At 43.3% G+C, this 17,855-nt stretch overlaps 1 protein-coding gene across 2 annotated transcripts in view; it reads left to right on the top strand.

Annotated features, from left to right (window-relative positions):
• TULP4 (TUB like protein 4) overlaps positions 1–11,718 on the top strand; it is a 112,198-nt gene extending 100,480 nt beyond the window's left edge. The window contains exons 8-15 of one of the 2 annotated variants that reach the window (XM_062488881.1): positions 823–1,057; positions 1,548–1,692; positions 2,607–2,751; positions 4,002–4,095; positions 5,435–5,578; positions 7,306–8,382; positions 8,497–9,887; positions 11,602–11,718. In XM_062488881.1, coding sequence (XP_062344865.1) covers positions 823–1,057; positions 1,548–1,692; positions 2,607–2,751; positions 4,002–4,095; positions 5,435–5,578; positions 7,306–8,382; positions 8,497–9,887; positions 11,602–11,718 — 3,348 coding nt within the window. Of the gene's footprint in view, positions 1–822; positions 1,058–1,547; positions 1,693–2,606; positions 2,752–4,001; positions 4,096–5,434; positions 5,579–7,305; positions 9,888–11,601 lie in introns of both variants that reach the window. The other variant, XM_062488880.1, reaches the window with a different exon arrangement.
• The last annotated feature ends 6,137 nt before the right edge of the window (positions 11,719–17,855 follow it).

Raw genomic sequence — 17,855 nt, forward strand, 5'->3', positions numbered from 1 at the left:
AGCCTATACCTACCCATTTGCCAGGTTAAAGAACCCTGTTTTTTCTGTTTTTTTCCCTACCATTTTTTTTCTTACACTTTCATTTTGAAATAAACTCTGTTGACTTATACACGTTAATAATATTTGTGTCATACAGGCTATATTGTCCTAGACAAAAGTAGTCCCACTGCTTCAGGACTGAGTTTTTCATGGATTAACGCAGTGTGCTGGCTAGGAGGGCAAAGTAACCCAAGCTTTGTGCTTGTGTTTCTCTACTTGGCACACAGATAGGCCCTCAGCTAGGATGGGACATGTGCTTGGAAGTGATATAAAAAATACAAGTTTCTTTTAGGGTTGACAGCATTGTAGCATAGTGGTATAGCATGTACCAATGCTAACCAGGAATGGGATCTGAGTGTCCAGGTTCACTTGGAGGGCCTGCAGGAGACAAGATATTCTGATACTTGACCGCATTACTCAAGTTCAAAAAGAAGTTTCTGATGAGAGCTGGGACTTGAAGACAGGTTTGTTGTCTCATTAAGTGCTCTGACCACAGGTTCAACCTTCCTTTTTGACATGAGTAGTTTTAGTTTTTGTTTTCTGTGTACAGCTGTTTTTGACCTAACTAAATAACGCACAGCCACTCTGTCTTGCATGTGGGTCCTGCAGAACTCATGACATAACCTATACTAACTAATCTTCACCTGCCAAATTAGAGTTGGGTTCAAGTTCAGTTAGTTGTGCTGAGAACTAAGTCACCACAAAAAAAAAAAAAAAAAACAAAAAAAAAAAAAAAACCACAATATCGGAAAAATTTCTCTTTCCTCCCTCTGTTTAATTAAGCCTCCAATCCCAGACCCAAACAATATGAGAGATTTTGTCAGCTACCCAACAGCTGGTAATGAACGACTTCACTGCACCATGAAGCGGACAGAAGATGACCCAGAGGTCGGTGGTCCATGTTACACTCTGTACTTGGAATACCTTGGGGGACTGGTGCCCATCCTGAAAGGACGTCGTATCAGCAAGCTGAGGCCAGAGTTTGTCATCATGGATCCTAAAACAGATGGAAAAGCAGGTAGAATTCAATTGTTGGTTTGTATAAAAATGATTTAGCAGTACTTTGGACATTAAATCCTCAAGAGTTTTAAAAAATACATATATGCAGTGTGGATGGTAACATCTGATATTTTTTTCTGATGTGAAAAAAATCTTTAGCATGACCTAGAAGCTTCTGAAATTATACCCTGCTGCCTTCTGTTTTACAGAAGAGAACTTCTTGTATTCTGAGTAATTGAAAATAGATTTCTAATTAGCAGAAAATATTCTTTAGTCTCAATTTCGAAGTCAATTGAATGCTATTCATCCCTCTGAATCATGTTCACTTGAGTTCAAACCATTGGAAATTTGGAGTTTAAAGTCAGAGTGTAGAACATTTAATTTTCCTCTGCAAAGTTTTGTTTCAACTGCTGCGTGTGGATGGGGTTTATGCTTCTGATGACTGAGAGTTATAATTTATACCAGTTTTCTGAAGCAGCACTTAAATTTTCTGGGGCCTGTCTTGATAGATGAAATCTATGGAAACAGCTTGATTTCCACTGTGATTGACAGCTGCAACTGCTCTGACTCCAGCGATATCGAACTCAGCGATGACTGGGCAGCAAAGAAATCTCCAAAAATCAGTCGAGCTAGCAAATCACCTAAACTCCCCAGGTAATAATGTCTTGGATATTTCTTCTTCTTTTTGCCCAAGTGGCCTCTCTTCCTGCCTTCCTCCCCTGCCTCTCCTTCCTTCTCTTGACACCTTAAAAAATGAAAAGTAAACTTCTTTGGGCACATAGGATTCCTCTGTAAGGTTGGAGTCCTCTACAGGGTGCAGTTCTGGGGAGATCTCAGAGATTGTCATAAAGTTGGGCTTTGAGGAAGATTTCTAGGACAAAATGTAATGGGAAACAATAGCGCACAACTTTTGCCCAGGCAGTCTCAAAGAAAGGTTTTATAAACTCTCCCATTTTTTTTTCTCTCTTGCCACCATGGAATATATATTCCATCCTTCAAATAGACTATTTTTTGTTTTCATTTTTTCATTTGTTACATTTCTGCCAGTGAGCTCTTTAGGTGCTTGAGCTGGTATTCTAGACACACACACACCCCCCACACACCCCGCCCCCAGTGTATAGTGGGAGGCAGAAGTATCTTTTGGTTTAGGGTGGGAACACTGACAACATTTGTGGGGCCCTGGTTTGCTGTATAGGAATGTGAGAATCTGTCAGCTGAGGTGTCATGTTGTCATTTCTTGAGACTTTGCTCAAAGTCTGCATAGCTGAGATCATTCATCTCTACACCTTTTAGGGATTAGTGGAAGATATATTGTATCTGGCAGAACTGCTGTAAGCTTTATTAGATTAATTAGAAAGCATCCAGCATGAGTTACTGCAAGTATATCAGATTTTCTGTATCTTCAAATTTGACCTGTAATTCTCCATCCTCTAGACTCTACAATCTTTATTAGTGACTTCAAGTACATCCTACCAGTTGTCTTCTTCTTACATCTTTGCATTCAAAGACATGAGTTTTGTGCATTTTAGCTTGCCCATTGTTGATTCTAAGTATTGCTTTACCTGCAGAATCAATATAGAAGCTCGCAAATCTCCAAAGATGTCACGAGCTGCACAGGAGATCTCAAGATCACCAAGGTTACCAATAAGGAAACCCTCTATTGGTTCACCAAGCCTAACACGAAGAGAGTTTCCTTTAGAAGATATTACTCAGGTATTGTGCACATTGTTACCATACCTGATTCAAATGCATTTCTTTCACGAGGCAGCATGTTGTGATAGAGGTCCAATGATCAGCAATAAAAGTCTTCATTAAATTACAGTAAGTAGGTAGAACTAGGGAGTTGCATCATCCAGTTCAGTACTAATGTTTGAAAGTGCCAATGGAGTATCAGGTAAGTACCAGAAACACTTGCTTTGGTCAGTGTGAATCCATGTGAGAGGTTTTATTCTAAGTGATGTTGGCTTTTTGAAAGTGTATATGAAAACACTTCATTGGTTTCCCAGACCCATCTTAATGCCACCATAATTCTTTGCTTTGCTAGGGATTGCAGGGATAAGGAAATATTTACTTCAGAGGACGACATGATCTGTTTCATAATTAACATGAAACAGTCTTAATTGGAAGGAAGGAAATGAATTTTCACTTTGTGCTCTTTGTGGTGTTCATGTCTTCTGGGTAAATGAAACTTAGCAAGCTGTAGAACTATCTGGGTTGTATATTTCATTAATAACAGCCTGTGTTCTTTTAATTTTCTTTTGTTTGGTTTGGTTTGGTTTTTTTCTGCTCTCTTGTTTCACTTTTTCCTTTATGTGAAAAATTCTAGAGCAGTTACAAAGAGATAGGACCAAAAGTCCTTTGAATAGAGCAGAAGACCTGAGGCTTAGATCCTGCTCCTGATACTGGCAGCATAGCTCCTGGCCTTTGAGAAAAATCTATTGGTCTTTCAGACCCATAATATGTGTACCATGGCAACAGTGGTTTAGGAAGTTGCTTTAGGAGCTCCAGGGGAATATATGCTTGTTGTTATGAGTAATTAATTTGTCTTGTTTATTGTTCTATAAAGTGATTCATGAGCGTAGAACCAACGGGCAGGGTGTATCACTCTCTGAAATACAGAATAGCCATGATCCTGCAGGGCAGGAGCAGCAAGTGCCAGAAAACAGACCTGTTCTCACTAAGCAGGCATTCTCCACTAAGTGTTGTTCTGATCTTCAGTAGCTTTAATCACCTTGTGGCTGTTGCATACATAATTTCTGATGGTGCTAAGATATCAGAATGAGTCTTCTTAATGACTGGGTAAAACTGTTGCTTCATAGGCACTTTAGGCTGTTTCAATACGATAAAAACAAAAGAAACTGAAATTATGTTATCACTTGCAGTAGCTTGATTGCTCTGCAGTTTTTTATTAGAGCTTGATATAGATTTTATCTGGTAAAAATGATCTTGTTTTTGTTTTGCAGCACAACTACCTTGCTCAGGTCACATCTAATATCTGGGGAACCAAATTTAAAATTGTGGGTTTGGCTGCTTTTCTACCAACTAATCTCGGTGCAGGTAAAAGTGAACTGTTAATTTTTTTGCATGTCAAATTCTAACAAACAAGAAACTTATGCCATGAGATTTTTTTGAAAGTGATCAAAAGGCTTCTTTAACAAAGCACTTATTTTCTGTGGACAGTGTGAATTAGATTTTATTAAATTTGCTGTAACCAAAGGAGATTAAACTCTATAAATACATATAAATAATGAGATGATCAATAAAATGCTAAAAGTCTCACTTGTAATAAAACACTAAATTAATGTTTGAGCCCAGACCTTTATTTTTGCAGCTTATTTGAACAAAACCCACACAATGAAAAAAAGGGTTTTGCAAGAGGACTACAGAAATAATAGGTTTTAAGTTACTGCAATAGAAGTATTTAAAAAATATTTTTCTAGTTATTTAGCTACAAGTTATATGAAAAAGCTATTACAGCATCATGCTCACAATTCTTCAAGTCAGCACAGAGCCTCATCACATGGTTCTCCTGCTGGAGCATCAGAAATCTGGTAGCCATCATTAAAAGCAGCAGATGTCTATCAACCTTTTTCTGGGTAGGCCAGTTCTACTCAATAGTCCTGTTAGAAGGAAGAAGGCTGGGTGAAAAACAGGGTACCACCTCGCAGAACTGAGCTCTGAACTGAAATATTAAAACAAATCTAGTAGTTTAATGAGCTCTTTAGAAAACTTACTTTGTCCCATGTTGCATAATATAGTTTGGTCAGGAGTACATGAAGATGCCCTGGATGCAGAATCAGATGGATAACTTTTGTGGCTATATAGACAGTTCTCAGCAGTTGAATGACCACAGGTCATTCTAATTCTCTCACTGCCAATGGCAGATGGGGAAGGATACAAGTATAGAGTAAATGTATAGAGTGATAACTTCTTTCAAATGTTCTCCCAGTCTGCAATGGTTTGGGTCCCAGTGATTTCCTGAGCCCAGGGGGATTTCTTTATATGTAGTAACCATCAGCAGATTTCCTTTGTGAGAGCTTTGAAGTTATTCACTATAAGTTGGTAGCATCCTGTGGTGAAAAGTTTCAAAAGTAGAATGGAGAAAAGTATTTTCCTTCCATAAAAATAGATGTGAATACAAGATGAAGTAGTTAATTATTTAATTACAGAGATGCTGCTTCCATTTAAAGTGAAATAGCTGAAAGCAACAATCTCTTTTATCCCATTATGCAAATTGTTACATAGTGATTTGACAAATAATGGCTCGTCCATGTGCATGTATACAGTAAATAACAATATTCATAGCCCTTCTGTCTGCTTGGAATTGCTTCTTCCTTAGCTTTACATGCTATTTGTGTAACACACTTTTTTGTTTCTTGTTATATTCTTTCTCTAGTAATATATAAAACCAGTTTGCTGCATCTGCAGCCCAGGCAAATGACAATATATCTCCCAGAAGTGCGGAAGATTTCAATGGACTACATTAACATGCCTGTATTTAATCCAAATGTTTTCAGTGAAGACGAAGATGATTTACCAGGTAAGGAGGAGCTGGAGGGCTGCTGTGTTATGGGTTAAGCTAGATGGAGGTCAGGTTGTTTGTGTCATGGTCCCCTCTGGTAAACACATTAAGCAAAATCGTTTAGGCTGATGCGGTCCTGTAGAACTGAGCTAGAATAAGGCTAGTATGTACTGTGGGCATTGTTTTCTATAATGTGTGGAAAATATAATCCATAAAGAGCTCCTTCATTTCAAGTTCATTGGGAAATCAGTCATCTGCTAATTCATCTTAGTTTGCTAGGAATTCTCCACAGACTGAAGCCTTGCATTCTGCATCTTGATAGGACAGAATTGTAATGTGTTGGAAACCCAAACAGGTTGTTCTTGAGACCTGATGCCATCAAAGCACAGCCAGCTGATAGGAGCTTGGGTTGAAGGGCAGGTTCCCATAAAAGTCACCCACACCTTCAGAAGAGATAAATGCTCATTTGGATTTTTATCACTACTAAGAGGCTAAAGCAGTAAAATAGTCGATAAACAAAGCAGGATCAGGAAGCGTTTTTCACTTCACTGACATGTGAGGTAGCAGAAGACTTGAGCAGTGCAGGGAAGGTTTGGGTGCATGTGATGATGTGGGAGGTAAAAGGACTGGAAGTACTCAATACCTTCTCCAAGCAAAACAAAATCATCATGCCAATAAAATTAACAAACAATAGACAATAAGATAAATTAATACATTTTCAGAATTTTCATATCACTGAGGGATTCCTGTTGCCAGGTCACAGGTTTTTGGAACTATGGAAGCAGCTGTCATGCCAGTACCCTTTAAAGAGGAAGGAGTGTGAGCACTGCAAAACAATTAGACTTGTGCTAAAGTCTGCTGAAACAAATGGAAATTTCTCATTATTTCAGAGCAGGGTTTCAACTGCTGACAGCAAAGCTTTTGTCTGACCCAAGCATCAGAGTAGTCCTCTGGACTTCAAAAGAAATGCTTGTATTACTCAAATTAAGCCCATTTTGTTCACAGTCTGGGGGACTCTGAGAATTTTTGTAAGTTTTGTCTGCATTTCATTCCATCATATTCCTCTCTCCCTGTTTCAGCTTCCTTCCTTTTGAATTGCTGGTTGGTTTGTCACCCACTATACTCAGCTTTTCCCAAGTATTGTCTGTGTTCTCCAGTTCTCCCAAGCTCATTGAGTCTAGGAACCTTATACAAGATATTATACAGTACCTTCAGCGCAATTCTTCAACTTTCTTAGCCTCCACTTCTTTTGTTTGCTTGCTTCTTTTGTTCAGTTATTTGTTGATGTATTTACTATCAAAAGTCCCTCCCTGAAAACCAGTGAGTCCCGATTTAGCAAAACCTTTATTGATTTGAGGAGAAGCAGTTAAAACCTTATGATGGGTGAATGCTGATTGATAGCGTGACAGCCCAAGGGGATCGTCGCGTAGGCTGAAAGTGCGCCCTGAAGCGCGCGGGAAGTGGCTTTGGAGTTGATCCCAACTGTTTGTTACGAGTGGCTTTTGTGCGATGGGAGTCGGGCTGGCTTACGTGTTCCACCGAGGCCTGACCCACCAGTTTTGGGAACAGGTAGCAGCAGCCCCTCCGGCCGCAGCAGAGTCCGTACAGGTCGCAGGTAGTCGGAAAGGCGCCCCCGTGACTGAGGCAGGCCCCAGACCCAGGCCTGGCCACGGCAGGGAGGGGTGCCGGGGCGGGGAGCGGAGGCCGGGCCGGCGGTGACGCTCTGTGTGTGTTGTCCCTTGCAGTGCCCGGCGCCCCCGGCGCGCCCGCCAGCAGCCCGCCCTGCACCGTCAACATCCCCATCGCGCCCATCCACAGCTCGGCGCAGGCCATGTCCCCCACGCAGAGCATCGGCCTGGTCCAGTCGCTGCTCGCCAACCAGAACGTGCAGCTGGACGTGCTGACAAACCCGCCGGCCGAGGCGGGGGGCGAGGGGCCGGGGCCCTTCCCGGGGGCTCCGGGGCGCTTTCCCGGGGCGGGGGCGCTGGCCGTGGGCGAGCTGGGCCGCCCCGCCCCGCCGCCGCTCGCCCCGCCGCCGCCCGCGCCCCCCGCCATCGCCCTGGCCGACCTGCGGGACCACGGCGACCGCGAGCACGAGCCCCCGCCGAAGGCCAAGGCCCCGCGGCCGGGGCCACCGCTGCTGGAAGGGGACGCCGTCATCTTCGGGGCCGCTCAGGAGCTGCAGCTGAACAAGATGAACCCGCCGCCTCCCTACCCCGGCACCATCCCCGCCGTGCCCGCCGCCGCCCTGCCGCCCCCGCCCGGCCCCCCGCAGCCGCCCCTCGATATCTGCCTCAAGAAGGGGGAGTTCTCCCTCTACCCGGCGGGGCACTACCAGACGCCCCTGGGGTACGAGAGGATAACGACGTTCGACAGCAGCGGGAATGTGGAGGAGGTGTGCCGGCCTCGCACCAGGATGCTCTGTGCCCAGAGCACCTACACCCTGCCGGGCCCCGGCAGCTCCGCCACCTTGCGCATCACAGCTGCCGAGAAGAAGATGCAGCAGCCCTGCGCCAGCGCCACCTTGAACCGGCTCACGGTCCCCCGTTACTCCATCCCAACCGGGGACCCGCCGCCCTACCCTGACATTGCCAGCCAGCTGTCCCAGGGCAGAAGCATGGCGCAGAGGCTGGACAGCAGTATCATTCATGCTACTCTGCGGAGGAACAGCAGAGAGGCAGCCCTAAAAATGGCTCAGCTGATGGATGGTCAGAGAGCCACCTTGCAACTTCCCCCTAAGGCTAAGAGCAACATTGTGTCAGCACAGTACCAGCCGAGAGTGCCCACAGCCTTGTACACCTGCAGCCAGTGCAGCAGTGGCGGCGCTGGCAGCAGCAGCGGCAGCGCGAGTGCTGGTGGGGCGGGCAGCATTGCTAGTGCCAGTACTGGTAGCAGCACTTCCACTATTGGTGGCATGAGACCAGATCTGAGCGCAGGGAGTGGCTCCCAACACAGCTCTGTCATTGCTCACTCTGTCAGTACTTCACCTCTGACCTCCCAGTCCTCCTACAGCTTGCTGAGCCCGCCTGACAATTCCCGTGACCGAGCGGATTATATCAACTCCGCTTTCACAGAGGATGAGGCCCTTTCTCAGCACTGCCCAGTGGAGAAATCAGTACGGCACGTACCTGTGTCCTTGACAGAGGCTACCCTTAGTGTAAAACGACCACCGCCGTACCAGTGGGATCCTATGGTGAGCGAAGAGATATGGGTTCCTCAGGAAAGGACATCTCAGAGCTCAGTGCCCAACCCTCTAAAACCTCCTCCACTCATCATTGGTCAAGCTCAACATCTGGATATGTCTAGAGTGCCATTTGTTTCCCCCAAGTCTCCAACCAGTCCCACTGCCACTTTTCAGACAAGTTATGGAGTTGGAGTACCTTACCCAGGAAGCTACAGTGCCCCACCCCTTCAGGGAATGCAGGCCCCCTGCTCCCCCAAAGAAGCTCTGGCCCCAACACAGTTTGCACAGCAGGACCCCACAGTTGTGCTTCAGCCAGGTTATCCATCCAACCTCTCCTATTGCCCTTTGCCACCCATGTACCCGGGAAGTAGCACTTGCTCTAGTTTACAGCTGCCACCGATCGCCTTGCACCCATGGAGCTCCTACAGCGCCTGCCCACCCGTACAGAACCCCCAGGGCACCTTGCCCCCCAAGCCGCTCCTTGTGGTGGAGAAGCCAGTGATGTCTCCCCCGCCAGCAGAGCTGCAGGGCCATGTGGGCACAGAGGTAATGGTGGAGACAGCAGACACGTTCCAGGAGGTGCTCTCCTTGACAGAAAGCCCTGTTCCTCAAAGGACAGACAAATTTGGCAAGAAGAGCCGGAAACGCCTGGACAGTCGAGCTGAGGAAGGAAATGTGCAGGCTATCACTGAGGGCAAGGTCAAAAAGGAGGCAAGGACACTGACTGACTTCAATTCACTGATAGCCAGCCCTCGGCTGGGGAGGGAGAAGAAGAAGGTCAAAAGCCAAAAAGATCAGCTGAAGTCCAAGAAACTAAACAAGACAAATGAGTTTCAGGACAGTTCAGAGAGTGAGCCAGAGCTTTTTATCAGTGGAGATGAGCTGATGAACCAGAGCCAGGGCAGTAAAAAGGGTTGGAAAACCAAAAGGAGTTTGAGGACAGCCAGTGAGCTGGATGAATTCAAGTGCCGGAAGGCCAGTGAGAAGGAGGATGGGCGACTGGGAAGCCAAGGCTTTGTGTATGTGATGGCCAACAAGCAGCCACTGTGGAACGAGGCAACACAAGTCTACCAGCTGGACTTCGGAGGGCGGGTGACCCAGGAGTCGGCAAAAAACTTCCAGATTGAGCTGGAAGGACGACAGGTAGGAAGGGGTGACACACACTTGCTGGAATGGAGGCCAGTATGTGGGAAAGCTGTGCCAGGAATCAGCTGTCTCTCATGCTGCAGTGTGCCTCCTGCTTGTGTCAGCTGTTCAGTGAAAAAAAAGCTTTGCCATGTGGTTGATAAAAAACAGCTGTCAAAGGTCTAAGTTCAGCAGGTAGGGTGAAGTTCAGCTGTAAAGTAAATACACAAAATATGTTTGGTCTTATTGCAGTCAGACATGGGAACAAAGGCCTCCTTTAGTCTGGCTCTCACTGCTGAAGATTTTGTAATAAACACTATAGCTTTCTGCAGTGGTAGCTGCACTTGCCATCAGTGATGGCTGTGGGTGGCAGCTGATTGAATGAACACTGCTCCCTTCTCACCCTGCTCACAAAGGTTAGCCAGGCAGCAGGTGGCTAAGACAGTTACCTTCCCTTCATGCCAAAATTTCTACTTGTGAGCAGCTACCAGGCCCCTGGGGTTGGCTCTTAATGCTAGAGGAGATAGACACTGACCCACCCCAGAACAAAGTGCTCCTGGGCTGCTTTTGAACCACCTGTGGGTAGAAGGGTCAATGGCTAGTTCAAAAAATCAAAACATTTAATTTTGGCCAGAGTGGTATGTTACTACTATGACACCAGGCTTGTAAGTGGTGCTAATTAGCACCACTGTTTCCTGAGACTCAGGAAACTCCTATTTATTTCCTTGCCAGCTGTAAGTCACTTTCAGTTTACTAAAGATATCAAGGCTCTCATCTTCCTCTGATTTAAGTTGCAAGTTAGCCATCTTAAGTATCTGACATGCATGGTCAGTCTTTTGGTTTTGCTTGTATGAAACAACAGCTCAAAGGCAGCGATCAGAGCCATTCGTACCCTCTTTCTTCTTCAGTTAAATGGCTGTGGATATGTCCACATGGGCAGCTGTGCAAAACCACCCAACCAAGGGTTTTTTCTTGCTGGGGTGACAAAGCCTGCCTTGACTTCCACAGTCAGCCCCCATTCTAGCTCAAAGATCTTCGCTGTAGAGCAAATAAAATCTGGATTTCCAATGAAGCGAGTGAAGAAGTACTAATAATAGGCCAAACTTCAGATATTCCCTGTGGAAGAGCAATGAACAACCTGACTAATTTTGCTTTTTTTGCATTTCTAACAGCTCTCTTACCCCCTTTGCTAATTCATTCTTGCCATAATTATGTGCTAGTGAAGATATTTATGCAGAGGGGCACAGAACTGCAAAGAATAAACACCTTATCAGCTATGAAGTACTAGAGTGAGGAAATTGGTTATTCCCTTTCCCTGAAAGCTCCTTTCTTTGAAAACAAAGTCTGTTTTCCTGATGGGTTGATGGTAAGATATTTCTGAGGGAGAGACTGATGTTTTCCTGTAGGAAGTGTGATGCTGGTGTACCCATGTGTCCTGGAGTAATTGATGACAAGCTACTTAAGCCAATGCTGTATGCAGTCTAGCATGTTTTATCAGTTTACTCAGTGGAGTCAAATACTCTATACAGATTAAAAATACAGTGCTCTCACTATTTGCCATCATACCCCATTCTGTCCGTAGCTCCAATCATATTAACTGAGAAGGGGAGGTGTTCGTACAGAGGAGCAGAAAAGTTTTGCTGTTATTCTCTTCTGTGTTTCCTTTTCTGTGGTTCATGTTTTTTGACCTTGTTCTCTTTTCCCTTCCTTTTCCTCTTCCTCGGCTTCCCAGGTGATGCAGTTTGGAAGAATTGATGGCAATGCTTACATTTTGGACTTTCAATATCCATTTTCTGCAGTGCAAGCCTTTGCTGTTGCTCTGGCTAATGTGACTCAACGCCTCAAATGAAAAAGCAGAGACTGGAGAGAGGAAAATGTTAACCTACTTATGAAGTCCAAACCGGAAAATGTCAGGGCAGCCTGCTTTAGGTGTGCAGAAATGCCTGGGAGTTAAGAAGGCAGTAAAACTGGAAAAGTCTCTTGGTGCCCTCCAGAAGGGCATTAACTCTAATCAGTCACGGGGTGGAGGGTGGGGGGCTGTTTTCTGTTTGTTTGTTTGTTTGTTAGCTTGTTTGTTTTCCAGTTTCTTTTTCTTTTCAAGCGTTGTGCTGGGTGTCAGAAAGATCAAAGGGTTGAGAACCATTCAGTGTTACGTGGAGAAGTGTGGCTTTTGGCTTGCTGTGGTGGTTCTGCTGTGTGTGCTACAGTAGCTGATGTAAGCTCATGGGGGGATTAAAACAGACTGCTCTTTTTGATAGACTGCCTTATCTCATGCTATTCTTTTTAAAACAGGGAACATGACTTTTTCTGGTCCAGTTTGTACCTCTACTACTGAAACATCAATGATAGCAGTAAAAAAAAGAAAAGAAGCTGTAATACTTGAAGACATGTCTTTCTTTTCTGATACCTGCTAGTATGAACACCACAGGTTCCAAAGCGGCTTATGTGGGTAAACGTTTAATTTATAAAAAGTGACATGTTACTCAGAAGAGAAAAAATTGTTGCCAGTGGGTGTTTGTCATTGTTTAGGAATGGTATTCTCCAATTTAGTGTTCCCAGCAAAACACTTCAAACCATGCACCGCAAACTTCCCCTCCCATTTTCCCTTCCCTGCAGTGGGATGGAGAGGAGAATTGGAGGCACAAAAGGTAAAGATCAGAGGTAGAGAGAAGAACGATTTACTGCGAAGAGCAGTGAAATGAGAAAACAAAGAGTAACAGCAGCAGTGTTAATAACAGAGTGCACGAGAGGTGAAGGATTTGCACGCGTGTGCTCACCACGGGGGAACCTCTGCCAATACCTGACCGTGCTGCCGCACTGTGCCACTCACATGGGACCTCTTCCCACAGCCCCAGAAAATGATGGGGGGGTCGTATAGACTAACCTGTGGATTCTAGCCATGCCCTCTCCTGGCTACTGCAAAAATTAACTCTGTCATGGCTAGGACCAGGTTTTAAAAACCCACTGTATCAAAGAAGTTGATGTCTGCTTGTTTCATATGCTGTTAAGGGGGATAAACATCTTTCAGTAGGTAACAGAAAACAGAGGAGCAAATAGTTACAAGCATTGCTGCTTTTGTTACTGACATAAACATATTTCAGTAGGTGATAGAAAACTGGAGAGGAAATAATCATCAATGTTGCTTTTTGTTCACATTGTTTGCAGTATTCTGTGATTTGGCCTGTAGTTGGGAGAGGTACAGTGTGATCAGGTGTACCTCTGAGGCTGTGCCTGTGCTTTCTCCTCATTTCAGTGTGTTTGCACCATGTAAACAAAGTTTTTCCAGCAAATGAGAAGACCCAGTGTATTTAGTCCTCTTAGCAATCAATATCAATCAAGTTCTACAACAGTGCTTGAATTAGGAAGAAGACAGTAGTGTCCTTTAAATTCATTAAAGGAAACAACATCATGGCTGGCTGGAGAACAAATGAGTTGAAAGAGAAATGAAAAACTGGACAGAATCATGTCTTTTGTCATCCACCTTGCTACTTGCTCCAGCTAAGAGCAAGATACCAGTGTCTACATGGAGTGTGAAAGAGGAAAGCTTAATGACATTAGTGTGACAGTGCAGTTCTCTCTGGTGCACATGCAGACCTGTTGAGCATTTCAGAAGGTTCCTTGCACAGAAGAGTTTCTTTGTTGTCTATGTGTTGTTTATTTGCACGTTTATTTGCTTTCTCTCTTTCTCCTTGTTAGCATTTTGCTACAGAATATGTTTTGAAATGGAAGTAGTTTGACCAATAATACACAAACCCCCAAGCTATTAATATAATTATTTGGACATTAGATTACAAAACATCACAGCAGATTATTTTCAAAAATTGATCTTTTGAAGACCCACTGGGAAAGATATGCTGGTTGAGATGTCAACAACTGCTTTGTCTTTCATACACAGTTTAGCTTCTTTACTTGAAAAACTTAGTATAACTTAAGATGAATATGTATGATTTTCTCTCTTTGTTTTTCTTGAGTCCTAGTAGTAGGGCAGATGTGTGTTGCCTTTGATTTATTCTAGAGGAATATTTCACATAAGACCCTGCTGTAGTAGAAATGACCAATATGCAGTGATCTTCTAACCTGTGCTCTGTTGAGGCTTCCAGAGCTGTATAGTACGGAGGGGTAATGCCAACAGAGGAGTTTCAGAGAGTTGCCAAGGGAGGTGATGAGTTAGACTGGATAATGCCTCACAGGGTAGGTCCAGGAAAAACCACTTTTGAGATGGTGTCATTGGAGAGACGAAGGAGAGAAGTAGGAAGGAAGGAGTGAGCCAGTAGATGGGACCATGCCTGTATTATCCCAAAGCTTAGCAGCTTCTGCTTGTGTGTGGGAGTGGTCAGGCTTAACATTACCCTTGGCATCTATCAAATTGTTGGTTTTTATTAATTAGTTTTGTTTCCATTAATTATCTGGGCCCATTTGTGTTTTCACATGCTTGATTTATTCAGCAGTTTGAGTGCCTGTATGTATAATATGTGTGGAAGTGAAATAGATATGGTTCCAGTCCCTAGAAAATCAATGGAAATGTTTCACTTGTTTTTTTATTGAGGAAATACTGTTAAGCCCTTTGTCTATTAGGAGTTACATACTGTAAAAACAGTAGGTTGAATTCTTAGTCCACTAATTCCACTACCCAAGGAGGGAAGTTGGCTGATGAGAGGCCTCACCTGCCCTAAGGTCTGTGCTAACCAGCTGTACCCTAATTATTGTTTGACAGGCACACAGTGAACGCTGTAAGACAAGAACCATACCAGGGCTGGCTTGTTTGCTTGCTGAGGCAAGGGCCACTTAGTCATGTGTCAGAAATACTCAGCTGGAAGAACATCACCAGCTGAAATTGTTAGGACGTGGAAACAATGAGAATGTTCTTTTCTGAAGCAAATCTAATCTAAATAAAGACTTCTGCTTGCAGTTTCTTTAACCTTCCAGAGAACAGTATCCTCTTCACTTTGTTCGTTGCCAAATTTTTCCAGTTATCGGTAGTTTTATTCTAATGGAGAACCAAGAATTGAAGCCAATAAAACAAGTAACAGAATTTGTAATTTGGTTTCTTTGGTCCAGGTCATGATTGCATCCTTTTGATGACACTCACAGAGAACCTTGGCATAGAAAGAGCATTGGTTTCTGCCCAAGCAAAGAACAAGGAATAATTAGCAAAAAATTGGAAAGACAAATGCTATTTTCAACATCCTTTCCATTTACTTGTCAAAAAAATCGATATGACAGTTTTTTATCTTTTTGAAAATAATACGGCCAAGTCTCTTTAATTAATGATTTTAATATGTAGGGAATCCCCAGTATTTGAGAGAGAAAATACTCTCAAATATATATAATGTTAATGAAAAGAATGGTAAATACATAGAAATCTGACTGTACAACTGGATCCTAAATTATAAAAAGAACAAGTGAAAGTAATTTTATTTTCAATTGAGATACAATATAGGAAATTTATGAATGCCCCCGATTAATGACTTAAGTAATGAAGACTGCTGTTGCTTTCAGCCAAAATATAGGTGTTACATTTTCTATTTTGTTAGTAAAACCCAGTTTTCTGTAGGTAATTTAAGTTCTTCCAGGAAGAATGTAGCAAAGTGTTCAGAAATATCTAATTCTTTTATACATGCAGTAATTTCCACTAGTAAACGATGTTTTTCCAAAGCTTGTTTTTTTTCAGTTGTGCAATAATTTTAACAGTCTAGGGAGTTTGTTTTGTTTCTGTTGGGTTGTTTGTTTTGTTTTAGTTTGGGTTTGATTTTTCTTTAGGGAGTTTTAAGTGTTTTTTTAAAAGATAATTTAATGCAGATTTCCTGTTAATGTCCAAAAAACAAATTATTTTTCTTGCATAATCTAATGAGTGATTTAGGGATTATTTTATTACTATGTATCAGTGAATTATTCACACTTATTTATATTTAAAGAGCATCTTTGTAAGCAGTTGTTTGCTAGCAGGTAAATTTTGCTGCAAGAAATTAAAAATGCTTATAGGAAGACCTGGTTTTGCTGGATAACATGCAAAAACTTCATAATGCAGGCAAAAAATATTCTTTTGGCAGCTAAACACAATGAGTTTGCTATGGGGAACTGTGCAGACTACCAAATGTTTAGGTGAGTTCTTCAGGACTTGCAGGAATCTGTCCTCTCTTTTCCTTCTTTATTTGTAACTATACTTTGGTTGGGAGTGGCATAAAAAATAGGAGGTGTGGTTTGCTTTTTCTTGATGTACAAGATAAGGTGGGTTACGTGATGAGACAGGGTATAACGGCACGGGCCGTTTGTAAGGAGGTCACTGTAGTTCAGTAGGGTTTGGCGATGGCACAGTTCAGTGCCAGGTGGAAGTACAGGCAAACCAGCTTGGGATAAGCTGAGGCACAAGGAATAGTGTAGCAGTAGAAGCATTTTCCTCTGAAGCATTTTCCTCTGCTCAGCCTAGCAATGCTCCTCCTTCAGCCGGGCTCAGCTGGTTCCAGCACCACCACAGTGCTTCTGGCAGATGCTGCACAGAGCTCATGGAGCTGTGCCCTGACGGTGCCTGCAGCAGCTTTGCCTCTTCAAGATGCTCCATAGGAGACCTGTTGGAGCAGGTGTTCCTCCACTCATCCTTCTGGGTCTGCTCTGAGAGCAGCATGAAGCTGCTATGGAGTTTTGGCTGCAGCAGCTTTGGGATGATGCCAGCCAGCAGCTACGGTGTCCATCTGAAGTCAGAATCTGCTCTGCTGGAGTTGCAAAGGGATGCACCCGAAAACCTGAGAATTTAAAAAAAAATCATGGAGATAGCCTCCAAATAGATCTTGAACAGAATCTAAACATTGATATTTAAAGTTTGGCATAAAAAAAGAGTGGCAATTTTTGGCTTTAAACAATAAAAATACATGTTCCTGCAACATCCTGAGAAGCTTTGAGAAGGTGGGGGGTGACAAAGGGAGCAAAGGAATTACCACATTTTCAATTTTGCACTAGTTCCAGTGACTGAGTAACATGTGCCATGGGCTGCCTGAATATCAGTAAATCTGCATACAGGTTCATCTCAGTTACAAAAGTTTCCCATGATGCAGCCACAAGTAAAACACTGTTTTTATGAAGATGCATGAAGGTCTACAGGTGTTAGACAAGGATTTCTAACCTTGCTGAAGCCTTCAGCCTAAATTCTCCACAGATCCAGGCTTTCCTTAATGTCTCTTTTTAGTGTCCTCTCAGAAATTTCAAACAGATTTTGGAGCTTGTCTGATTGTTGCTTCAGACAATTTCTGTGCATTTGCTTTTTGCAGCCCTGATGTGTGTGATCCTATGTTACCCTTGGTTGCCCTCTTACCTCTCAGAAACATTTTACATCCTCATATAAAAAGAGCAGCAAGTGCAAAAACTGATTTGGTCAAATGTAAAGGGAGAGAAGACACAGTAAATTTTCATTAATTTTTAAGAGTGTTTCCCAGAGCAACAATTTAGAAATTGCATGTCTGCAGGGCCCAGATTACTCCAGACCAGTAAATCAGACTTAGAGATGGGTAAGAGATGAGGCTTGAGCCTTGTGTGGTATGCTGACAGAGGGCCAACTTCCAGCCTTACTACATGGTTACACCAAGACACATAAGAGACCAGAATCCAACCCAAAATGTACTTCCCCATTACTGTGTGATTATAAGGTAAAATGACTTGTGTGATCCATACATCCATTCAAGGAAATTTTAGAGCATTAGCCAACAGCTGTGTTGGCAGCTCAGTATAACCCCCCTTTGAAGAATGCTAGAAGTAAAATCCTGGCCATGGAGTAGTCATTCAGATTTTTTTTACTTTTATTTGCATTTCTAGGATTCCATAACAGGACAGGAGGGCAAGGTGTTTATGTTATTTAGAGATTGGCATAATAGTTTTCCTAGTGTAAGAGAGCAAGTCAGCTATACTGCTTACAAAAATGGGAAAATCCTAGTACACAAATGTTTTTTGTGTTCATATCTCTTCCCCTTCAAGGCACAAACCTTCATTAGTAAATAC

The sequence above is a fragment of the Cinclus cinclus genome, chromosome 3 (genome assembly GCF_963662255.1).
Source record: "Cinclus cinclus chromosome 3, bCinCin1.1, whole genome shotgun sequence".
NCBI lineage: Eukaryota > Metazoa > Chordata > Aves > Passeriformes > Cinclidae > Cinclus > Cinclus cinclus.